The sequence below is a fragment of the Emydura macquarii genome, unplaced genomic scaffold (genome assembly GCF_026122565.2).
Source record: "Emydura macquarii macquarii isolate MOO-44397 ecotype Brisbane River unplaced genomic scaffold, CSIRO-AGI_Emac_v2 contig_1876, whole genome shotgun sequence".
In the NCBI taxonomy this organism is placed as follows: domain Eukaryota; kingdom Metazoa; phylum Chordata; order Testudines; family Chelidae; genus Emydura; species Emydura macquarii.
In genome coordinates this window covers 14,074,506-14,099,733 of record NW_027132013.1, presented here as the reverse complement: position 1 = coordinate 14,099,733, position 25,228 = coordinate 14,074,506, and the positions used below count along the sequence as shown (strand labels likewise).

At 45.9% G+C, this 25,228-nt stretch overlaps 2 protein-coding genes across 3 annotated transcripts; one reads left to right on the top strand and one right to left on the bottom strand.

Moving 5' to 3' along the window:
• Window positions 1-849: 849 nt before the first annotated feature.
• On the bottom strand, window positions 850-11,979 carry NDUFS3 (NADH:ubiquinone oxidoreductase core subunit S3). Of its 2 annotated transcripts, none has more exons than XM_067557722.1 (7): window positions 11,841-11,979; window positions 10,439-10,504; window positions 8,616-8,713; window positions 8,230-8,379; window positions 4,706-4,831; window positions 2,044-2,163; window positions 850-1,126 (listed from the first exon to the last, which is right to left on the bottom strand). In XM_067557722.1, exons 1-7 carry the CDS (start codon window positions 11,977-11,979, stop codon window positions 959-961), a joined length of 867 nt encoding a protein of 288 aa, XP_067413823.1. In that variant the 3' UTR covers window positions 850-958. The 2 variants fall into 2 exon arrangements, with proteins under 2 accessions (XP_067413823.1, XP_067413822.1); XM_067557721.1 differs by having other exon boundaries at window positions 11,760-11,898.
• A 45-nt stretch (window positions 11,980-12,024) lies between these two features.
• KBTBD4 (kelch repeat and BTB domain containing 4) lies at window positions 12,025-25,197 on the top strand. The gene is made up of 4 exons (XM_067557714.1): window positions 12,025-12,175; window positions 15,708-16,328; window positions 23,002-23,108; window positions 23,703-25,197. Exons 1-4 carry the CDS (start codon window positions 12,157-12,159, stop codon window positions 24,561-24,563), a joined length of 1,608 nt encoding a protein of 535 aa, XP_067413815.1. The 5' UTR covers window positions 12,025-12,156; the 3' UTR covers window positions 24,564-25,197.
• The last annotated feature ends 31 nt before the right edge of the window (window positions 25,198-25,228 follow it).

Sequence of the window (25,228 nt, the reverse complement as noted above, 5' to 3'; positions counted from 1 at the left end):
TTCTAATCCTTTAATAATTTTCATGGCTCTTCTGTGGACTGTCTTCAATTTGTCAACATCCTACTGTGGACACCAGAACTGGACACAGTATTCCAGCAGCAGTTGACCCAATGGCAAATACAGAGATAATATAGCCTTCCTACTCAATATTCCTCTCCTAGAATTGCATTATTTTTCAATCACTGCTTCCCAGGATAGAGTCCCCCCTCCTGTAAGACAGGAACAAAGAACATAGGCCCAGGTGTATAACTTCACATAAGCATTCTGAGTATTAAAACCACAATAAGTTGCTTGCGCTCAGTTTACCAAGTGATCCAGATCACTCTGTATCAATTAACTCTTCTGTTCATCCCAATCTTTTGTGTCATCCGCAAACTCTGTCAGTGATTATTTTATGTTTTCTTCCAGGTCAATGATAAAAATGTTAAATAGCGTAGGCTCAAGAATTGAGTTCCTAGTGGAGTCCCCCCCAGAACTCACCCACACCATGATTCCCTATTTGTAATTACATTTTGAGACCTGTCAATCAAGCCAGTTTTTAATCCATTTAAAGTATTCCTTGTTTATTTTTTTATCATTCTATTTTTTTAATCAAAATGTTTAATCAGATGTTTCCTTGTAAACAGGTGGGGTTCTGGCCACACCAGTTAATTAAACAGAAGGAGGACAGTTGAGGCCTTCATTATCTGCTCCCCTTTTCCTTCCCATGATCTAGTCCCCTCCCTAGTACTTCCTCATAGTGGTCCCACACCCAGTTTTTAATTTTTTTCCTGTTAGTGATTTTACAGTTAATGAAAGGCTTTTCCCCACGTGCTTTTCAACCAATTAGAAAACTGCATTTTCCATTCATGAGTTCACAGACAAGGATCACATGTCAAGTTTTATTCACATAAATATTAAGGTAGAACAGAAAGTCAGTGCCACACAGGAAGTTCCCAGCATCCTCTCTGTCCTGCTGCTATTTTGCATCTCCTTTCTTCTCTCCTGTTTCTAGTTTCAGGGGCTCTGGAGCTGTACGATAGGCAGGAAATGTCTCCCAGGGACTATTCAGATCGAATTTGCGGAACTCCTGAGCCAGCTCCACAGGCTCTGCTACCACCCGTTTCACCTCATCATCATACCGCACCTGCAACAGGGCAAAGAACACAAGCTGGTCACCACTGCTCATTCCCTGCTACTGAGCAGCTTCTTCTGTTAAGCCAAATATAAAAAATGACATGCTTGCAGACTGCACTCACTTCAGTTTTTTAGTTCAAAGTTCATGAGAGCTCAGGACACATGGCATAAGGTGAATTGGCAAAGTGCAAGTGTGCACCATCCAGCTCTGTGACACACATCAAGCCTGACCCCTTGTTGTTGGAGTCTGATTTCCCAACCTCAATTCTGCACGTCCTTTGATCCTTCCCTATAGCACCCTCTGCTACTCCTGTTCTGGTCCACCTCTCTAATCCTGACCTGCAGTCCTTTTTCTAGTTCCTAGCTTCTCCTCAACAGATTTTCAATTGTGCAAACAAACTAAGCTATGTGATGTAGTCACTTGGAATTAGGCTGAGACAAAAACTCATTTCATTTGTGTTTTAACCTAGATAAGAATCTAGGTTACAGGAATGGGGTATGTGAAGATAGCGTAGGCAACTAAAGGTGATGGCTTTGTAGTCTTGCCATTGGGTTTGAAACACCTTCACTCCCTGGAACCAGAGGTTCCAGAAGGATCAACTCAATCATTAAACCCTCAGATGGAGTTAAACTGACTTGCCAGAATTCAGTGGGAATGAATTTGATCTTTTGAAAGGAGCATTAAAAGTAGATGGTCCTGTGTTCTCTGCCTGGAAAGCAAAACTTCTTGCTGCTCTTATGTAACAGGAAACTCCCCTATTATGCAGAGTGCTGTGTGCTGGCTACACTCCAGTGGCAACATGTACAGTGCCTGAAAGGCACTATAAAAATGTAAATGATTATTAAGCAAACTTTTCAGAGTTCCATAAACAGCCAGGAAGCGTAAACAGGGTTTCTGAATGCAGAGTGAACCAGAATTCTTCATACCTCTACATATCCGGAGAGTGGAAAATCTTTCCGGAAGGGGTGACCCTCAAACCCATAGTCTGTTAGGATTCGCCTCAGGTCAGGGTGGTTGGCAAAAAAGACTCCATACATGTCCCAAACCTAAAAGAAAGGAAACCAAACAAGCCACATCACCCCATCCTAGAAAAGCCCCATAGCATACCTCAGAGGCTTAAAACTTCCACACCTCATCTAAGAGGGGCCAACCCAACAGAGAAAACCTCTTCCCAAAGAGTCCTGCCGAGCATACCATGGGGGATAAGACTCCTTTTTCTCTCTCATCCTAGAAAGAAGCCGCATATACTGTACCAACTACGTGTAGGTTGGATTGCCTGGCCAATGTAATGGCTGGGCAGTTGATCTGGGGCACTGTTCATAGAGTCTAAGGCCAAAAAGGACCGCTGTGATCATCTAGTCTGCCCTATATACAATCATGGGTTTTAAGTAGGCTTGGCAGAATTAAATCTTTATTTATTTGCAATTTCAATAGATAATACTGATGTTTATTTTTAAGCTTATTTCCCCTCAAATTAAATTTTCACTGTTGTGCAAAATTATGGTTTTAAGAAGCTTTTTTACATTTAATCTATTTAAATTTTCACAGCTGTGAGAAATTTGGGGGGGGGGGGGGAGGGAAATCAGACAATTATTTAATGACCATAGACAATGAGATTCAAAAAGTTAAAGCTTAACACTGTTAACATACAAATTGTCAACATCACATGTCAAGATATACAAAATAAATATCCTAAAAATCAAACTGTATCTCTCAACCAGTATTTTTCTTACTTTGTTTATCTGTAAATTTCTATCAGCATCATTGGAAATATTTTTTTCCACCAGTTTGTGTGCGTATGACAAAACTGATGTTTTCTGACATTTACCGATAAAAATCTAATCCTTCCACAGAGGATCTAATCCTGTGCAGAACACAAACCACAGAACTTCCTCAAAAAAATTCCCTTTGAATTTGAGCTTATATTTTTTTAAAAATAAATTCAACCTGGATTTAAAAATTACCAGTTAGACAAATTCAGTCTGCAAATAAGGTGTAAATTTTTAACACCGAGGGTCATTAACTATTGGAACAACCACAATCCTTGGTTCGTCCTAGAGGATATTAGCATTTTAAGGAATTAACAGCATGGATTGGACAAGAACATGCTCAACCAACCTAATTTCCTTCTTTGACAGGGTTACTACTGCTTTAGTGGATGGGGGGAAAAGGTAGATGTGATATATCTATTTGAATAAGGCTTTTGACACAGTTCCACATTACTTTCTCATAGCAAACTATGTAAATATGGCCTAGATAAAATTATTATGAGGTGGGTGCATAACTGGTTGAAAGACTGTACTCAAAGAATAGTTATCAATGGCTTGCTGTCAAACTGGGGGGGTTTATCTAGTGGGGTCCCATACTATTCAATATTTTCATTAATGACTTTGATAATGGAGTGGAGAGTATGCTTATAAAAATGTATAGATGACACTATGATAGGAGGAATTACAAACACTTTGGAGGACAGGATTAAAATTCAAAATGACCTTGACAAAATTGAGAATTGGTCTGCATTCAACAAAATGAGATTCAATAAAGAAATGCACAGGACTTCCACTTAGGAAGGAAAAATCAAATACATAACTACAAAATGGGAAATAACTGGCTAGATGGTAGTATTCATTAAAATGATCTGGGTTTATAGTGGATCACAGACTGAATGAGTCAACAATATGATGCAGTTGCAAAAAAAGCTAATATCATCCGAGTGTATTAGCAGGCGTCTCCTATTTAAGACACAGGAAGTAATTGTCCTGCTGTACTCAGCACTAGAGAGGTCTCAGCTCAAGTTCTGTGTCCAATTCTGGGCTTCACATTTTAGGAAAGATGTGGACAAATTACAGAGAGTCCAGAGGAGAGCAACAAAAATCATAAAAGGTTTAGAAAACCTGATTTATGAGGACAGGCTAGAAAAACTGGGCATGTTAATCTACAGAGAAGATGACTGAGAGAGGGGGGACCTGATAGTCTTCAAATATGTTAAGAAGAGGATGGTGTTGGATTGTTCTCCATGTCCACTGAAGGTAGGATGGAGTAATCAGCTTAATCTGCAACAAGGGAGATTTTAGATTAGATATTTGGAGAAACTTTCTAACTATAAGGGAAGTTAAGCACTGGAACAGGTTACCAAGGGAAGTTGTGGAATCCCGGTAAATGGAGGTACTTAAGACTGAACAAACACTTGTCAGGGATGGTCTAGGTTTACTTGATCCTGCCTTGGCCCTCGGCACAGGAGGCTGGATTTGAAGAGCTCTCAAGATCTCTTCCAGCCCTACATGTCTGATTCTAAATTGTTTCAATGGATAATGATCCTCACTGTTAAAAATCTACACCTTATTTCCAATATGAATTTGTCTAACTTCAACTTCCAGTCATTGGATCTTGTTATACCTTTGCTCAAAGCCCTTAAAAGAGCGTCAAGTATCTCTTCTCACATTCCTAGAGGCACCAAGGGCAACACCATTCCCTCCTGCCCAAATCACAGAGGAATAGGGTTTCATCTCGGAAACATAGCCTTCCTCAACCCCCATACAGACCCTGTTCCCAAGACCAAAGCCCCTGGGAAAGTACACTGGAACTCACCTCTCTTTCATACCAGTTTGCTGCCTGGTACACTGATACTGCTGAATCAATAGGTGTCAGTTCATCTGTGTACGTCTTCACACGGATCCGAGAATTGAAGCGCAGGGACAGGAGATTGTATACAATCTAAAGGGAATTGAGAAAAGGCAACCACTTCGTTGTGTCCTAGCTCACGTACAAACCATCTCCCGGAATTATTTTTATTGTAAAATACTAGCTGAAGAGGCATGGGCAAAGAATAAGAGAGGTTTTCAGATGAGGTTTCCAGTGAGACCATGATAGCATTTCATACCTATAGAGCAAAGGTAGCCACTTCATAGTTAAAGTTCAAGCTAACTTTTTCACTGTTAGTCTGATTTATGAAAAAAACAAAAACCACCACCTCTAATTTCTCCAGAAACAAACCAATCCCACTGAAACTTAATTGGCCACGTGTAATGTTAAGGTCTATACCCTGGTCTACATTATCCAAAGCTGGTGAAAAAAGTAATAAGAGTTTAACTTGACCAGTTTATAAAATTAGCAAAAATTGGAGACAAAAGTACTGTTACAAATTAGAGGTATTTTAAATTAAAAACTGATTAAGGATTTGTAAGGCTTTTGGCAAGATCAAAAATTGTTTTAGTAACATATTAAGATGTTGCTAGAATGGCAGGAGGTGTCCACATATAACACCAGATATGTTTTGATAGGTTAATTCTGATGGGATGAAGCCCCTTTCTGGACGCTGCATTACTAGGTGTCACTTGGCAACTAGCTTAATCTTACAGGAAGGAAGATGCATTACTGTGTGCCAGCCAGTCTTGCCAGCATGGTCATCTGCTAGGAGCCAGGAATCTACATCACACTGATTAGCCTTCATTGTTCCATCCTGAAAGATGTCCTGACCAGAATGGGAAGAAGGAACCAGGTGACATCTCCACATCCATAAGGTTAGCTAAATCCTGAACAATACCCGAAGTGCAAAACTTAGGCCCCTATTGCTATGCCCTTTCTTGTGTGTAAGTTTCCTTCTGTTCATCTCTCCTCCCCTTATTCTATTCTATATAGGTTCATATACTGTGCTTAGCACTGTAATACCTGAGTGCTTTACAGTATTGCATTAAGCAACATGACTTCATAGCGGTCATGTGTGGGTTATTCTCTCATTTTCTCCCCAGGGGCAGAAGCATGTGCAGTGGTGTGTCATGTTTTGGTAGCTTTGTTTGTTTGAATATACCTATTGCTATGTATTTACATTAGAGAAAGCCAGATTAAAAAAAAAAGTGCTTTGCACTTGAAGCAAAAAGTCATGGGGTTTATGATGGCCCTTACTTCTTGGAGGAGTTCATACAAGTCTTGGAACGCCCCTCAGAGAAAGTTCTGTCTCCCACACAGGTGAGCCTTACTCTTATTGTTGAGAGTTCCACTATGCCAATAAGAGCGTACTTGTCAACCACAGTCTTTGCCCTGGAGCTTTAGGTGGTCTTCTAATTCTTCTGAGCCCAGGCCATGGAGCACTTTGAAGATAAGGACAGACATTGAACCTGATTCAAAATTCTAAGGGAAGCTAGTATAGAGGGCAGAGAACAGGTTTCATAGGTTCAGAATAGGCTGTGTTGCTGAAGAGATGCGCTGCAATGTTCTGTACCAGCTGAAGTTTCCTAAGGGCTGAAGGCTTCATGCCTGGGTGTATTTGCAGTAGACCAACCAAAAGGTGACCAAAGGTACAAATAACTGAGGCCAGGTTTTCATTCACCAGGATAGGATGGGGTGTCCTAGCCAACTGGAGATATTGGAAAGCACTACTCGCAGGTGCTGCCATGTGAGACCTCAATGTCAGCAATGAATCCAAGAGTACTTCTAGGCTACAGACTGTGGTGGTGTGCCTTCAACCAAAGGAGACTGCACTGTGGCTGCAAACTCTCCAAAATCCTTTCATCTGCCACTAGCATCACCTCTGTCTGGCTTGGGTTCAGTTTCAGCCAGCTGTTGTTCTACCACTCCCCCTACCTCTGTCTCTCTCTTTTTGTCTAACAGCCAAGACATATCTATCCTTGCAACATTGCTGTGAGTCTGTGGCCAAAAAGGCAATAAAAAAAGTGTTTTAACACAGCTAAAAATCTTCCAGGTCTCAGAGGAACTGCAAGTGAAAGACAGAAGCTAAGCCTTCTTATCTTTTCTCTCTGTGTGTGCATCTGTGTTTTGAAACAACTGAAGAGCTATCTTATGGGATTTCCAAAAGACCTAAGGAAGTTAGGTGCTCAATTCCCATTGAAAGTCAGTGGGAGTTACACATGCTTAAATCCATTAGGTGACTTTGAAAATCCCACCTGCCATTTATAACTAATTCTTTCCCTTAGTTCTTTAAAAGCTATTAATACAAGGAAGTCTCTTTAATTAAAAAAAAATATTAAAAAGCAAGTTGGTAAATTAAATTTTGACAGCTTTAACCTTCTTGTGTGTTTAAGAAGTTTAAAAATACATTTCATTTTGGTTTTATGCAATAGGAGTTTAGTGCTTCTATAAAAGGGGTTTTCACTGGTATAATTAGACCAACTTTAAATAGATTTAGCTACTCTGTTGCAAAATTTCTAACACAGACCAAGCCTAAAGAAAAGATAATACTGTTTTTAGGAGTGTGCTAAAACAGTTTCAGCGCAAACTCTTTAGTTTTTTGTTTTGGAATACAGCACCTTTCATCTGATAGGGAAATCCCATGAGGCAAAAGAGGGACAGATGCTGTTCCAGACTGTGTGAATTGCAAAAGAGAAGGTTCTTATATCCCCAGCAGCCAGATCCTATGGAGGGACAGAAGCTAGTACTAGAAAAGTGAGAGAGAGAGACCAGGCCTCAGAAGATAGGTGAAGCAAGTCCATGGAGGGTTTTAAAACAAAGAAGGCATCTTCACATAGAGGGAGATGCAGCTAGGTAGGAGCAGAGCCAAGACACGAAATTGTAAACTTTTTGGGGCTGGGACTGTCTCTTTGTTATGTGTGTGTACGCTGCCTAGCCAAAGTGGAGCCTCAAATCCTGTTTGGGGCCTCTAGGTGCTACTTCCCAACTAGTATTAAATAACTAGAGAAGTTTGCACAGTTACAGGCCACCCAGAAGAATAGAGCTTTTCAGAGTTGAAGGCTGCAATGAGGGCAAGGGACACGGAGCATAAGGAGCTGACACCATCAGAAAGAAGGTGGTTGAGGACTACATATGGAGGAGAGAGGTGTGTGCACCATGGTCAAAGTAAATCAATGGCTTCAGACCCAAAGAGTAGTATGCACTTGTCTCATGGCCCCCAGATGCAGACACCTCTCCTCAGAGTGCCTCAGGCTCACTAATTAACTGGGTATGTTAATGATATGTCAGCGATACAACTGATTCTCAGTGGGTGAAGCAAAACCCAAAGTTCTCAGAGTGGATAAGTATAACTATCGCAGAAAGTGAAGGCCATGGCTGGAGCTGCAAACAACTGCTTATCTTAGTATTCAACACCATCATCTTCTATAACTCCTTGCAGGTATGTACCTTCAAGGAATAGCTCCTACCTCAAAACGGTTCTGTCGAGCTGGGACATCAACAGCAGTCAAGTCAGCCAGGGATTTAAATTGGGCATTGGTGTGATCTCGAAGAAAAATCAGAACTGGAATGACCCCATCAGGATGGATAAAGATCTCTAATTCATTGAAACAGGTCACCTGTGGAAAGGAACAGGAAGTGAATTAGTATAGACGCTAAAGGGATTGAGCAGTGCATTGAGTGAAAAAAGATACTGAGATCGGAGGGATTTGGGCCACATGATCACGTCTATCACATCAAACCAAGGAATTCAATAGTAGAAATGGTTTTTAGTCAACTCTATCACTCTCTCCCACCCAACCAACTCCTCACAACACCTCCCTCAAGCTAGAAAGATTTGACTGGTAATACCTACCTGGACTTGCTGGATGTACTTGGGCAGAATTTCAGCCACATATTCTCCAAAAGCATATAGTTGCTTCTGGGCCACTTCATCCTTTGGTCTAATGGTAGCTGGAAAGAACAACAGATTTCTCAGGTCTATCACATAGTAAGCCATAAAAAGAGGAGCAGCAACTCCCAGCCCACACTAACTCAGAATGACTCTAGCCAGCTTGGCCATGGGTCTGTCCCCCAGCAGGGACCAGCCAGGCCAGAGGATACAAGCCATGACTGCAAAGACCAACTCTGGGAGGGAGACACCTCACAGCTTGGTGAACTGAATGGGCTACCTACCAACACCATGAGGAACATGTTTAGTCTAATCTGTGGCAAGGTACAAAATGCATAGCATATCCAGGAAACAGAGACTTTGGTAAGTGGACAAGTCTACTTCAGTGCCCAGCCATCAGGTGTCAGACAACAGAACACCCTGTCACCATGACTATGAAACTACTTGCATCAACTGAGTGGGACCAAAGGTGTTGTAGAAAATGGGGGAGGGGAAGAGAAGAGAGGGGAGGGGAAGAGAAGTTATAATTCAGTAACAGGACTAAAACGAGAGAGAGGTTTAGACTGAACATCAACAAACATTTCCAAATGGATTTAACCTACTGATTCCTGATAAGAGGAAGGCGGTTTCTCCAGCTGATAATGTGTCTTAGTTTTACCAGGACAGTTCCCATTTTTCATAGGATGGTCTGACGTCTTAGCAACTTCTTTCACAACACCTGAAGTATCCTTGTTTTTTCATTTTGTCAACCAAAACATTTGTTTGTTTTTTGTTGTTCAAGATTTATTGCCACACAGAGTTAGATCTGCTGTGATCACCAGAAACAGTCTCATGGAAAAAGTAGTCACTCCAAATGGTGTTCATTACACCGAAGAGAGAAATGTAATGAGTGTAGACTCCAGCAAAGCTGTTCTTTTGCTCAAAATGCTTGTTATTTATTCAATGTTTTATGATAAACTCATTCAGAACACTAAGTTACCAAAATTAAACATCCTCTTCTTTTCTGAGATATATGCAAGTGTTATGGTTAGTCCCTACCAAATTCACAGTCCATTCTAGTCAATTTCACGGCAATAGGATTTGAAAATTGGTCCAATTTCACAATTTCAGATGTTTTCATCTGAAATTTCAGGGTGTTGTAACCATGGGGGTCCTGACCCAAAATGGAACTGGGAACAGGAGGGTAGAAAACCTGTTGTAGGGGGTGGCAGGCATTTGTGTTGCCTTCAGAGCCCAGCAGGGAGGTGAGTCTGATCTCCGCTGTGCTGCTGGAAGCACCCCAGCCTGGCCGGGACTAGCAACTATGGGCACTCAGCTGGGGTGCTCCCAGCTGCATGGGGGAGATTGGATTCACCTCCAGTATCTGCCCCTTAGGCAGGAAGCTACAGTGCTGGACAGCAGCCCCAAAGGTTCCTGCAGCCACAGGAGGCTTCTGATCTCCACAGCCTGGCCGGGACTAACAGCTAGGAGCTCCCGGTTGGGACACTTCCAGCACCACAAAGGAGATTTCATGGGGAAGGGCCAATTTCACAGTCTGTGACATGTTTTTCATGTCTGTGAAATTGGTAGGGCCCTAGTTATGGTTGAGTCAGAAGCTTGCAGTAGTAACACCACCACACTTAGAAAATATAAAGCACATGCATTTTCTTTTATGTGTGTAAATGTTATTGCAAAAATATTCTGGGTTGATTTTGAAAACATGGTTATCTTACTGAGTTATTCTAAATGAGACCCACTATACAGATTCCAGGAGTTGGTTAAATACTAATGAATTTAGACAGACTTACGATGGGTCTCGGTTGTGGCGCTCCCCTCAAAACGAGCTTGCAACAGCACTGCAGGACGTACAGCAGCTACAAAGAGAAAGAACATGTATGAAATTGTCTGTACCACATACTCTATCCTCCTACAAAGAGGAATGCCTTTTTTCCTCCTCTCCAGAGACCAGGAGGCTTCCTCATGTTGCCCCATCCTGGTTAGGTGAACTCCATTTTAACATATGTGAATTATGTCTGACCCCTCCTCCCCCCAAACAATAATCAGATAGTATAGTGAAAATATCATAAAAGAAATACTGAACATACAGTCCAGCAGACAAGTGCTACTCACACGAACAAATTCTACCAAAAAGGCCTATTCCCTCTACTAAGCACTATGCAAAAACAAAGGCTTCTATGATACTTTTTCCACTCAAAGCAATAAACGCTCCTCTCCTAAACCAGAAATCTGATTAATCACATCCTCCATTCCTAAAGTGCATCACTCATTTTTCTACAGCAATATCTAAACCATGTGCAAAACAATTTTACTTGCAAGTGAGCAGTGCTTGATAGACTAGAGCAGCGTTTCTTAACCTGGGGTTTTAGAGGGGTCGCAAGTGCAGAGCTGGTATTGGGGGTGGCAAGAAAGGCAATTGCCTGGAGCTACAGGGGCGCCATGAAACTAAGTTACATGCCTCAGCCCTGTGGGGGTGGGACTCAGGCTTCAGGGGTACAGTAGTTTGGAAAGGTTAAGAACCACTGGACTAGAGCAAACGCTAAAATGGTGATACCCTGCATAACAGAAAGGACAGCTCACATGCAACATGGTTCTCTGAGATCCCTTCTTTCTGTCTTGATGTTTATATCACGATCATCATGTTATTCAAACCTCCTCCAAGAAGCAGGGCCCTCACACGGGGGAGTGGAGGGGGAGAAGGGTACACTTTACCGGGGCCTGGAGGTTGCAACACCCATGGGTATGTGTGTAGGAGGAGGCCCGTGTTACAAGTCTGTACTGGGCCCAAAAAATTATGATTGGGCCTTGCCAAGAAGCACTAACTCAGCAGCAATCTTACAGCACAAGAGGCAGGCGGCCTCTTACTAAACCTGGAGTCACCAACATTTGTCATTTCGCTGTAGAGAATTCGCAGAAGTAAAAATCTTTCCCCAAAGGTCGGCACTAGCCCACGCAGCTAAGCAGAGGGGAAATGGGCAGGAAGACAGGCGCTGCCACCCAACCACTCCAGGCACGGCTAGAAGGGGACACGGTATCCCCGCCTCAGCCAGAAGGGGCTGCATATAGGCCGGTTTTTCCGAAGGGCTCCTCTCCGAGGGGAGCCCGACTCACACGGGGCTGGTGGGGCCGTGGTCACTGGGGCTCCGACTCCCTCGCCAGGCCAGGCCGAGCCGCCCTTCCCCACTATCTCACCTCTAAGGCCAGCCCGGGCCAGCCCCAGCGCGGCTGCCAACATCCTGCTGCCCCGGGCCCGGACGGCAGCCAGCGGCGGACATGGACAGAGGACAGAGGACAGGGGACACGGACCGGAAGCGGAAGGCGCCTCTGCCATAGAATTGCCGGGTTCCCGGACCGGAAGCGGAAGGTGCCGCCGCCGTCAGTTCCCCCAGGAGTTTCCGGTGAATGGAGGCGGGATGCCGGGCGCGTCGCTGTGCGGGAAAGGAAGGTGCAGCGGCTGCGGGGTTCCCCGGAAGGCTGGTGGCGGGAAGTTCCGGCCCGCGCCGGCGGCATGAAGGGAAGAGCCGCAGGTGGGAGCTCTGGCGGGGCGGGCGGCCGGGCGCGTTTCTCCGGCCGAGTCCGCTCGGGTTCCCGCCCCCCCCTTGGTGCCCCCTGCCCTTCCCCACCGCGCGGCGGGAGAGCCGCAGCCGCGAACCTCGCCCGGGTAGTGGCTGCTGGGCCCCCTCGTTGGGAGCGACGCTGGCTCTGGGCTGCTGCTGAGTCGAGCTGGGCCGCGTCTAGGAGGAGGCGCTTTCCTGCCCCAAGCGACGAGCTGGGGCGTGGCCGGGCAGGTGGGGGGCGATGGGGTGCGGGGGCGCCCCACGTTTTGGCAGGACTCACTGGCCTTGGGCCGCTCGGAAGGAGCAGGTGGTTGCTAGGCGGGATCTGGGTCTGGGGCCCTAGTTTGGGACTGGTATTTCAGGCCCGGGGGCAGGGCGCGGCGCAGGCCGGGGAAGTCCGGGGTAGGAGGTAGTGGACAGGCGGGCTGTGGAGCCTGCCGTTGCTGCCAGGGAAGGGCAGTTGAGGCGAGCTGGATGCAGGCCCGACTGGGGGTGTTTAAGGCTTTACTTAAAGCAAAGTTCAGTCAGTGGTGAGGGGCTGGGTGAAAGGAGGCAGGAGAGATCCAGGGAGGGGGCTGCTTTTTCAAGAGTCTCGCACACTAGCAGGGTGGGACCAGCATTGATTTGGTGGCCTTGGAAGTAGGGCATACAAAAGACTCAGACAGTTTGAAAAGATGTAATCTTTATTCCCGGATGTGATCAATTATCCATTGTTGCAAGGAGTAAAGGCTCTGTGTCATGTCTGAATTCATATGCTCTCATTCATCAAAGACCCTATGAACCACTCCCCCTCTTCCTTGGATTGACTGTATAATTAGATAGTTACATGAAATTCAGTAAAATCATTAATAGTAGTTTTACTCTCTCAGCCACAACTTGAATTCACTGATGTGGGTAGTAAGGAGGCCAGAGAGGAGAAGGTTGCAGTAATCAAATCAGGAAATAATCAAGTCTTGTAAAAGTGTGTTAGCTGTTGGGACAGAGACAAAGTGGTGTGAGAGAGAGGAATCTAAGATGACTTCCTGATCATGTAAGTAAATAGACAATGGTCTTGTCAGCTGTGATAGAATATGGGAGATATGGGGAAGATATAGGAGGAAAGAAAAGGTTAAATTATTGAGGCATACATGAAGAAATTCTTAAGAGACAGGCCCTCCAACTGATCCCTGACCTGACCTACCAAACCACCCTCCACCAGAAAGGACAGAAGTAGCTCTGAGTATCATCACCACAGAGATGGAAATTGAAATTGTGTTAGTGGAGATTCCAGAGTGATGATAAGAAATAATGCTCATGGGCACGTGGTAGGGAAGAAAGCATGAAAGTGGATCCTCCCCTTTTGTGTTTTACCACTGGGCTTTTATTGTTCCCTTGTAGAGGAGGAAACTGAAGACTATATGACTCTCATGTCTCTGAAAAATCATTCACATGCCATGTAGTCAAGTTAAAGTTATGAGGAAAATGTCACTTTTAGTATCATCAGAATTTGTGCACTTGTTTTTGCAGCCTTCGTGCTGCTTTCACTGTGGTTTTTAATAGTATTATTGAGGTGTCATTTCACTGGTGGATTCTTTATTTTAGACAAGAGAAAAAGGAAAATGACTATTGGCATCTAATTTATTTATATATATAGGTAAATCACCTACATTACTGCAGCATTTGAACACCTTAAATAGTGTATTAAATGATATTATTAACATCTGTCACCTGTAGTTCATTCTTTTTCTCATCCTCTCCCCCCAAGAAGGAATTGTGTGTGTGTGTGTGCGTGTGTGTCTTGTAGTGTTTTGTTTTGGTAGGGTTTTTTAATATGAACATGCAGCTTTGTGTTTATATTGGAGAAGGCAAGGTTGAAAAAATGTCCACCTGCCCCTAAGGAAATCCCTGCCAAAGGGACATCACTACCTCTTTTGACCTTGTTCTGCTGCTAATGGAGGGTGTGGCTAATGACATCTGGAAAGTACCCTCTGCCTTGAAATGTGATTTGAAATCCAAGTTGCCTGGGAATAGTAGTCTCTACAGGTTGTATCTCAAATTGAAAATACTGGGCACTTTATACAAATTTCATGCAACTGTCAGGTATTTAGCAAATTCTCATTTGGGTAGTTTGAGGGCTCCTTGTCAGTTCTGGCAGGATTCTTCTGCCCCTTCTTTTTCAGTAAAATAAACTCCCAATGCATATTACCTCCACACACGTAGACATCATCTCATTTTCATATGGTAATTAGCTCCTAGTCATGCTATTAGCTGCTGCCTCTGCCCTTTGCCAACACACCATGCCTCAACCTTGTTTGCATCTGAGCTGTCCACACATAATACTACCATATTTTCCTTGTTTTATTGGCTTCAGAAATCCCTTTCCTGAAGCCAAGGGGTGGGAGGGAGTGCTATGTGAGAAGAATTAATCTGACTATTAGTTATAAATTCTGAAATTTCTTTCATGTGCCGCCTCCTGTGAGATTTCCTTGGCAGTTGTAAAGGGGAGATTCATGGTTTGGATAGCTGGATATTTCCTTTGCATACCCTAGATCTCTCTTGTTGTGTTTCACTAGGGCACTGAGATGGGGATGAAAGGGTAATTGTTAAGGTTAAGATTTTGTCTCGGTTATTTTTAGTAAAAGTCACAGACAAGTCACAGGCAATACACAAGAATTCACAGAAGTTGCCTCCAGTGGCTGGGAGCTGTGGGGCCCCCTATGGTGGCTGACAGCTCTGGGGACCACCTCCATCAGCCGCCGCAGGTGGTAAGGATCCTGGAGTTCTGAGCTGCTGTGAGGGTGGAGGGACCCTGGAGCTCCAAGGTCCCCCCACTGCCCTCAACTCAGAGCCGCAGGGTCTCTGCCACTGCTGGCAGCTCAAAGCTAGTGTCCTGCTGCCCATTCTGGTGGACAGCAGCAGGGATCCCTGCCGCCTGCAGCAGCTTGGAGCTGTGGGTTCTCTGTTGCCTGCACTGCTGGGGATCCCCGCCCTTACTCTGGCGAACAGCGGCGAGGCCTTTGCTGCCCACAGTAGCTTGGAGCTGGGGGTTCCTGCCGTGGCTGAGAACAGCTGCCCCCCTTTACCTTCTCCCCCAACTCCAGGACCCTTGCCACCTGTGGCAGCTGAGAGCTCTGTTCCCCGTAGCCCCCAGAAGCTGAAAAGGATAATTTCACAGAGGTCTCTGGGAGTCATGGAATCTGTTACCTACGTGACAAAATCTTATCCTTAATGGTTGTGTTTGCTAATTCCAGGGACTGGGATATTGGGGATCCACTGTTGCATGAGGCTAACACTAGTGAGAGCTATGGCATATCTCTCTGTTGCAGTTTTAATCACACCACCTCAGGTGCTGCAGCTGTAAGGAGGTGCTGCAGCTCAGATGGAAGTTTCTAGTAGCTATGTTACTTTGGCTGCAATTTGCTTGGCTACCCTCCACTTCTCTTGGCCTTTGGAGTTGCATGTATCCTGAACTGCCTGATCTTTGATAGTTGAGGGAGAGAGTCTCACTGCTATTGTTTTACAGATTGCTGGAGGTCAGATCTGTGCAGCAACATGGATTCATCGGAGGAGACTGGGGGCTCCTCGACAGAAGAGAACTACTTTGTGAGCTATACCTTCACTGACCGTTCTCACTCAGGCCGTGTGGCTCAGGGTATTATGAAGCTGTGCCTGGAGGATGAGCTCTTTGCCGATGTCACTATCTCAGTGGAAGGCAAAGAATTCCAGCTGCACCGGCTAGTCCTTTCAGCCCAGAGCTGCTTCTTTCGCTCCATGTTCACTTCCAACCTGAAGGAGGCCCACAATCGGGTGATTGAGCTGCAAGATGTTAGTGAGAGTGTTTTCCAGCTCCTGGTGGACTATATTTACCATGGAACAGTGAAGCTCAGGGCAGAGGAGTTACAGGAAACATATGAGGTGGCAGACATGTACCAGCTGACTGCCCTTTTTGAGGAGTGCTCCCGTTTCCTGGCCCGCACCGTGCAGGTGAGGAACTGTCTTCAGGTTATGTGGCTGGCAGATCAACACAGTGACATGGAGCTCTACACAGCTGCAAAGCACTTTGCCAAGTCACACTTGTCACAGCTTCAGGACACAGAGGAGTTCCTGCACCTACCTTTTCGCCTTCTGACAGACATTCTTACAGGTAGGCACAGGGGGCTTCTGAGACCAGCCAGGATTGGGGTGTGGAGAGAGAATTGGGGTGGCTGTCTAAGAGACTTGCAGGGATTATCTGAACAACTAGCAGGGTGGCTTTGAAGAAGGGTAGGAAGATGGGATTCAGAGGATCCAACTATCTTCTTCAGAGGTTGATCAAAGTGAGTTTTCATACAACAAACCATCTAGCATAACTTAATCAAAGAAACCTTGGTAACTGCAGCTGGCAGTGAAGCATCCAACCTTTGAGCAATAGCTACATTAACATAGAAGATGCTGGTAACACATCCTTATAGTCTCTCTCAGCAGTTCATGGAGAAAGGGTAATAACATCCAACCTGACAGGTTTCAGGGGATGCTTGGCATTAAACTTTATGGGGTCCCTGCTCACTGATGTCTCAGGTGTAGTTTATTAACCTTCAAGGATCCGTTGAGCTTCCATTCTTCGTGGTGTTTTTAAAAACAAGAGTTTCCTTAAATAATTGTCAGTTTCAGTAGAAAGCACTTCAGAGCCAGACTTCTTTGTACTGTAAAGTGCCAAACTTTGTACTGTAAAGTGTCGTGCTAAGCTGGTTTCCTATAGAAGGCACTTTCCTCCATTCATATTGTAGGGCTTTCAGTAGGCAATCAAGCCACATAGCAGCCAGGGAAATTCAGGCAGGAGCATAGGGGAGCCCTTAAAATTCAGTGATACTTGGAATAGGAGATTGAGCTCTCCTTGGTGCTCTTTGCATAGCAGCATTTTAATTAATATAGCCCTCCACTAAGTTAACTGCAAATTAAGGGCCAGATTCACCAGTATGAAACTTTGCGTGCTTTGTGCTGCTCTGGTGAGGAAAGCAGCTGCAAACCCACCCTAGCTGGCTGGTTCATTCTGACTGCTGTGCACTGTTTTGGGGGTATTGGTGAATCTATCCTTTAAAAGCTAGCATTTTAAAAAAATTAAGATTGATACTGAATATCTGCAAATCATTTGAAATATCGCGAAGTAGCATTTTCTAGTTTAGTGTGTGTGTGAAACTTTTTTAATTAAAAAAACCTAGGGAAATCCACAAACTATGTTCAGATGGAGTTAGGGTTGAAAGTGTGTATTAGTAACTCAAAAGTAAAAAAAATTACGGCTTGTTTATAATTACCCTAAAACATTCATTATGAACCCAGGAAATTCAGAGTTAGGGTTACAGGTAAAAGAAATCCAAACATGTTAAGGTAAGAAAAAAATCAGTTAAGGCACCCAAACAGCCCTAACTCTGCCGTATAGTGACATGATCCAAAAACCATAGCTTTATGATGATGGCATTTAATGTTTGTGGGCCCAAATTAGGTTGATTTGATTGATGGATTTTGTTTAAAGGCATCTAAGGATTGTCCTCCCCCTCCCTTGTTCAATTATGTTACCCTGGTAGCTGCTGGGTAGCTAGGCCTGTAAAATGGGCCCCAAACTGAAAGATACCCATAGTGGGGTTAGGCAGAAGCACTATGTAGCTTAAACGCTCCCTGCACTCCAACCCAGTCAGTGGAAGCCCAAGGAAAATAAACAAGCATTAGTGAAAAGCATTAAAACAAATGTAATGCAGATGATGATTTATAAAACTTGCCCATTGCTGGGCATTGGTCCTGTTTCCAGAATAACCTACATTTGACTTCTGTGTGTTGGCTGTTACAGCCAGTGATATAGACAATCCCAGTACTAATAATGGGATGAACCTCAAACAGAACAAACTCCCTCATTATGAGCAAACAGGTGGGTCTTGTCTAATGCACTGAATGAAAACTAACTTGAGGCTCTGTCAGGCCCAGAGGGGGCAGATTTCAGAGTCAAGGAGTCTTGATGTCATTCCTCTCACAATCCAAGCTGAATCTAGAGGGGATTCCACATAGGGAGAGGGATGATCTCTCAGGCAGTCGCATCTGAAACAATATACAAGCCTCTAGCATGCTGTTGGTAATTTATTAATGATACAAGGGTTTATGGCTTAACCAAGCTTCACATTGCATCTGGAAACAAATAGAAAACCAGTGCAGCCTATCATGTACAGGTGCATCGTACTTCAGCACTAGCACTTCTTGAGTTCCGGGGCTGGGTGGGCACACATCTGAAGTCCCCTCCCCAAGCCTAAGGGGAGGCGCTACTGATCCTGGGGCCCAAATAAATTCAGGGGACAACAAATGAAAAATAGGGACAGGAGTGAGGTTACGGGTTCAAAATCAGGGATCCACAAGGGGACACTAAGCAGAGAACACTGGACAGTGCCCCCTGCTCATCAAAAGTATCTAGGGAGCCAACAGACGCGGCCCAGAGGAACCCTGCCCAGATACATGAACCAAGGGAGAAATGGAAATAGGCCCCACAGTTACAGAGCACCTCCCCATCCAGCATCCTCCTACTGGTTTTATAGATGGCCACCTTGGCCAGCACCAGGAGCAGGTCGATGAGGAGGTCTTGCGATTTCATGGGGCCATGAATGATGTGTGCATAAATGAGGAGGTGGGGAGGAAAAGTACAGCCAGAATCTCGGGAGAAGGTTCTGGAGGAGCCAGAAAAGGGGCTCCAACCTGACACATTCAAGTAGATGTGCGACAAGGTCTCCTTCACGTCACAGAAGGGGCAGGTGTTGGAAATGGGGGTGAACCACACCAGATATATGCCTGTGCTCATGACTCCATGAAGGAGTTTCCAACTAATATCCCTGGCGTGCTGGGGGACCAAGGTTGAGTATAGGCTGGCCCACCAAGGTCCCTCACCCTCCACAGATGGCAGAAGGACCCACCACTTGGTATCAGGGAATGACATGAGGATGAAAAAATGAAAGGTGTGGAGTATGAGTGTGTACAGATGTAGCCTACATGCAATTTGAAAATGAAAGGGCTGCAGGTTGCGCAGCTGGCTTGAGTTACAGAGGAGAGGTGGGAGGGGGGGCTTGTGGGGCAGGGGCCCGATGATAAGGTCCGGAGGGCCAGAGGTGGGGAGCACCCTCCCACAGGACCTGCTCAAGGAAAACCCGAGAGGTGGGCGATAAGGCTGCCCTCATCTCCTGAAGTATGTGCAGGGGAGTCTGAGGGGTGAAGGGCCCCATGCGCTGACTGAGCACCAGGAGAGCCACCCATTCCCACTGGCTATAGTCCAGGAGGTCTCCGATTCTTGTGGCACCTTCCAGGACCAACCTCTGGTGCACTGAAGGGGACTGGAGGTTGTGTAGCAGGAGCTCTGCAAGGAGATCCATCCCCCTGGGAGCCGCCATGGACCTTGTCACTGAGACGAGCTTCCAGGTCTGGAGGAGGTCCTGTTAGTAGAGCCCTGCAAATCCGCAGATACCACGGATCATTTTTTTGCAGATGGTAGATTGGATGTGGATCTCAAAGGCAGGGAAGCAGCTGTCTGCAGCTCATAGCCTTTAAAGCTGCTTCCCCACCTTTGAGATGGAGGTGGGGGCTGGCTGCCGATTAGCTGTTCAACTGGACTCCCCTGCCAGCCCGCAGGGGGGCCCCACAGAACAGGCAGCACAGCTGATCGGTGGCTAGCGGGGGAGCCCCATGAAACAGCTGGCACAGTTGATCCGTGGCCTGTGGGGACTCTCTTGCCAGTTGTCGATCAGCTGTTGGGCAGCTGCCTGGAGGGGCTGGGCCCCAAACAGTTGATCAGCGGCAGAGGCTGCAGCGAGGCTGGCCTCCAAACAACTGATTGGGAGCCCCAGAACTGCAGGTGTGTGTGGGTGCAAATGACTTAGACTATTGATGGCGATCGAAGGTGTGGATCGGATGCGGGTCCACATTTGTGTATCCGTGCAGGGCTCTCTACCTGATAGAAGACCAGCAGCTCAGAGAGGTCTTGCGGATGACCTCTTGGATGGAGATGGAAGAGCTGCCAGTCGAATTGGAGTTCTCGAAGGTGGCAGAGCAAGGTGTGTGCCAACGTGCTCTGTGCTGGACTACCTGCAACATAAAGGAGTCTGTTCAGGGCCTGCAGGCAGAAGACATGGACCTGACTGAAGCTGATCAGGCCCTGTCCTCCCTCCTTTAGGAGGAGACATAGAACCCCTGCAGAGACTCAGTGCAGCCCTGGCCAGAAAAAATCCAGAACTAACCTCTGGAGATGGGCCAGGATATCTGGGGCCAGCTCAGGGTGTTGAGCCAGTGCCAAAGCATGTACAGGATGAACTGGTTGAGCACCAGCGCCCTCCTCCACAGGGAAAGGCACTAGAGCAGTCCTGTCCACCTCCTCAGCCACCATGCCTTCCAAATCTTGCCAGTTCTCTGGTGGGGAGGGATGGGTGGCAGAAAGGTAAACACCCAGATAGAGCAGTAGACCAGCGCTCCGCCGAATGGCCTGGAGCACAGGAGCTCGCTCGCTCGCCTGCCACCCGCTGCAGCACTTGCAGGCGAGCTTCAAGAAGAGCATGTTGCAGCAATTCTGTCTGTATGTAACAAAGGTGGAGGTCCAGATCTGAGAAGGGTCATAGTTTTCTGGACAAGTGCAAACTGAGGAACAGTATTGTTGGTGCTGGCCATATTTGTTAGCTGGACTTCAGGAGCAGCAAGACCCATAGGTGTGAATCTCACCACCTAAGGTGAGGAGATGTTTGTTATTCTCTGAGCATCCTGATGCAGTGTCACCCTCCATCTCCCACACCAACTCTGTGATGCAGGTATGAAGTGTGATGAGTTGGCAGTGTCTGTACAGTTTACGAATTCTGTGTGAGACTATGCACCCTTTGTGTCTGTTGTTGTCAGTTGTTGGCTGCGTGTGCGTTATCCCAGTGTGTATCCTGTCCCAGCTCTGTGCAGATAACTGAGACACCAAACCATGACTGTATTATCTAATAAGACCAGAGATCCATGTCAGTAACAAAGGCAGTAGGCCAGTTTTATTGTCAATCGAGCATGGTAAAAAGCACCCTATAAGTGCTACAAGTACACTTAATAATGTATGTCCGTGACAATGGACCAGCTCAGTAAACAGTGGGACTTTCCGTTCCTCACTTGGCCAAAGATGCTTCCTCTGAGACCCTCTTTTATACATTGATACATACAACTTGTGTATTGCCCCCCTGATGTGTGTAGTTGCCACCTCCTGATGTGGCAAGGTACCACCCTTTGATGTGGTAAAATACCACCCATTACCTGGTACCGAATGGTTCGGTCAAAACATCTTTAATCATCGTATTAACAAAACATTTCTATCCATTATAGTGTCATTTGGAGAAGTCAGTGAGCCCTTGTTATCTTTGGGCTATTAGGATGTCCGGGTACCTTTCTGGAATGTGCTTGTGCTTAACACTTCTTTGGAACATGTGTTTGTAATACCAGCTCTGTTCTAGCCAGTTACTGTGAGTCTGCCAGCATTCACAGCATGTCTTCTACTAACTTTGCTTTATACCATTACTTTAGCTCAGGCCTCATACCTGGCTTGTTATACTAGGCCTCATGTCTCAGGCTCTTACTTTCTATTATATCTGTGTCAAGCCACAGACTTCATTTTGAATGTGCAATCTTTTGCCTTTTCTGTGGTCTGTTTGCTTCTGTGTTGGATTGAGATTCCAAAGGCTGGTGGCAAAAGAATAACAACATAGAGTAGTTGACTCTAAATTCCCAATAATTGGAAATCTGTTCCCCTCTAGACCAGGCTGGTTCCTGCCCTGAATAACTGGTTTAATAGTGGGGAAGTCACCTGGCAGGGGTTTGTGCCCATTTGGAGATGGTGACATGGGTTTTAAAAAGTACAGAAGTTTTTTCTGCTCAGAGAGACATTTTTCTCCAAATCAATGAGGGAGAGGTCACCCACCATGTAAAAATCTGCATGAGGAATGGGATTTCCTGCCTGCCTGGACATCAATGATCCCTGAGGACTCCCAAGGGAAGGGTTAGCTAGAAAGTGAGGGACATGGGTGTTTAAGATGTTGTCTTGTGTGATCTGTTCTCTCTTGTTCTTTATGTGATTAAGTGTAAAAAAGCCTAAAAGGTGTTAACTCTGTGCAAAGTATGTGAGTGTGTTGACTGCTTCACAACTGCTGCCTGCCCCTGAGAGTTAAACTGTAAACCAGAAACTTCATGCCTTTGGGGTGGAGTTCTGGGAAAGGGGTGTGTTTAAATAAATGGAGTATCTTGGGAGTAAATACTGGTCTGAGGGGCATATGACAGATGGCCTGAGGAGCTCCATTTCCAGGAAAAGCTAGCAGACTTAGAATCAGTTCCCAGGAAATGGGCCAGAGAGATCAAGGGAAGAACCAGTGCTGCAACCTGCTGAGGCTCCAGAAACTTAACACATCCAAGGGTAGTCCAGAGTGCAGAGGCTTGGATTCCTCTCTCAGCAGTCCTAGTGAGTGCCCATGAAGGGTGCTTGCTAAGATCTGTGACACAGATTCACTGACTTTCTCACTTATGGTACAGAGGCCCCTCACGTAGAACACTTGCTGTGTCACCCAGGAAGCAATATCTCCTAATGTTGAACCAGATAGACATGATACAGGTGCCTGTTGCTCCTAGTGGCCATACCAGCCAGCTTCTATAAACCTCAGCCTCACTCTTGCTCCACTCAAGATAGAGTTTGTTGGTGTCCTGATGGTGGGAAGGGGTTATGAGAGAGAGAGGGTGGTTATTTGGTTGACACCTTGAGAATTGCATGTCAATTTATTGTAAATTCTTTTCTGTCTCTGAAACCACAGATGGTGTTCCATGTTCACAGAATCCAACAGTTGCCATAGAAACTTGGATCAACTTCAAAAAAGAGGAGCGGGCAGGCTTCTCAGAGATACTGCGATCCAGTCTGAAGGTATGGAAGGCCCTTGTGCCCTGCAGTTAGTGCAGTTAGCATACTGTTCTGGTTCCCCACTCACTGAGGAAGGGCTCCTGCCCTCAAGTGACCTCTTAGTGTGTTTGAAGAAGCTGTGGCTTCAGTACCAGGAATACACACGGGTAGAAAACCCCAGGTACTGTCAATGGCCTGACTTTGAAGCTGCTCTTGCCAATAGGGTTAACAAATCAATGGCATTAGCCTAATGTTGCCCAAGTACGCAGGTAAGGGACCAGTTTAGAAAGCTTAGAGCTTGGCATTCCTATGACTGTAACTCTGCTCCCTGAGTGTTTGCTAGCCCTTAAGTGAACTGCAGCCTGCACACATAGATTCAGGTGCAGGGCACTGCTCATTGTGCCAGGTCAGGAATGAAAGGTGCCTAGGCAAGGCTTGAAGTGCAGGTGTGGAGAATGCAGGAGCTTGAGTCTTATAGTCAAGTGAGGCTGAAATGACTTCACACAGAGCTACTGGACCCCAAAATTCATTAAAGGAAGCAGAGCTTTGGACATCCCTGGCACGTGTTGTGACACAACTCCTACCTGAATTCTGACAATAATCCCTTCTCTCTCTCAGGAGATTGGGGAGAACGTTCACATCTACTTGATCGGGAAGGAGTCATCACGTACACACTCACTCGCTGTCTCTCTGCATTGTGCTGATGATGACTCAATCAGTGTGAGTGGCCAGAATAGCTTGTGCCATCAGATCACTGCAGCCTGCAAGCATGGTAGTGACCTGTATGTCGTAGGGGGCTCCATTCCACGGCGCATGTGGAAATGTAACAATGCTACCATAGACTGGGAATGGTGTGCTCCTCTGCCCCGGGACCGGCTCCAACACACTTTAGTCTCCGTGCCCAGCAAGGATGCTATATATTCACTGGGGGGCAAGACACTACAGGACACTCTCTCCAATGCTGTCATATACTACAGGGTACGAGACAATGTGTGGACAGAAACCAGCCAACTGGAAGTAGCTATCTCTGGGGCTGCAGGTGCCAACCTCAATGGTATCATTTACCTGCTGGGTGGAGAGGAGAATGACCTGGACTTCTTCACCAAGCCCTCCCGGCTCATTCAGTGCTATGACACTAATACAGAGAAGTGCCACGTGAAGCCTTATCTTTTGCCTTTTGCAGGGCACATGCATGCTGCCGTGCATAAGGACCTAGTGTTCATTGTGGCTGAGGGAGACTCTCTGCTGTGCTATAATCCCTTACTGGATAGTTTCACCCGACTCTGCCTGCCAGATGCCTGGAGCTCAGTACCATCCCTCTGGAAAATTGCCAGTTGTAACGGTAGTATCTATGTCTTTCGGGATCGTTACAAAAAGGGAGATGCCAACACCTTCAAACTCAACCCAGCCACCTCTGTGGTGACTGTCACCAGTGGCATCAAGGTGCTACTCACTAACCTGCAGTTTGTGCTGGCGTGAAGGGGCTGGTCCACTGACAAGACAACATGGATATTCTGTAAAGCAGCTTAGATGCACCCAGTCCCCTTAGCACTTGCCCTACTGACACCAGTTCACAGCACCATAGAATCCCTCCTTCTCCTTAGCCCTGCTTGCAGGCAACATGAGTCTCCTGGCTGTGAGGCTGTTTTCCCTTCCAGCACACTCTCTAAATTGACTTGCTGCATCTTAAATCCCAGCTGGACTAAATAGTGTTACTATGATCTTCTAATGTTCAGCTGTGTTTCAAAGTTCAAATTGTAGCAGATAGGCTTTGTAGGCCTGGAACGATCCACCACCAGCAATCCCTGGCATGAGCAGATAAACCCCTTTTTGTCACAGCCTTTGTGTAATAGCCCAGGAAGCTAAATGTGCTGCTGCCGTCACTAGTCACAGGGAGTGGCCACCCTGTACTGTCCTAAAACTCTGCAGTTTGAAACAGGGCTCCACTATGAATGTTTCTTGCTAAGGCTGCAGTAGGCCTGGCTTCAGGCCAGGGGTACTGACTAAAATGGATGGTACTGTAGACTGATTTCAGAGATGGGCCTGACTTGGTTGTGCTCTGCCCTATCATAGGGGAGATAGCCTTAAAGCAGAGGCCAGGGATGTGCTTGCTGATGCTTTGCCACCTAGCAGAAAGATGGAAA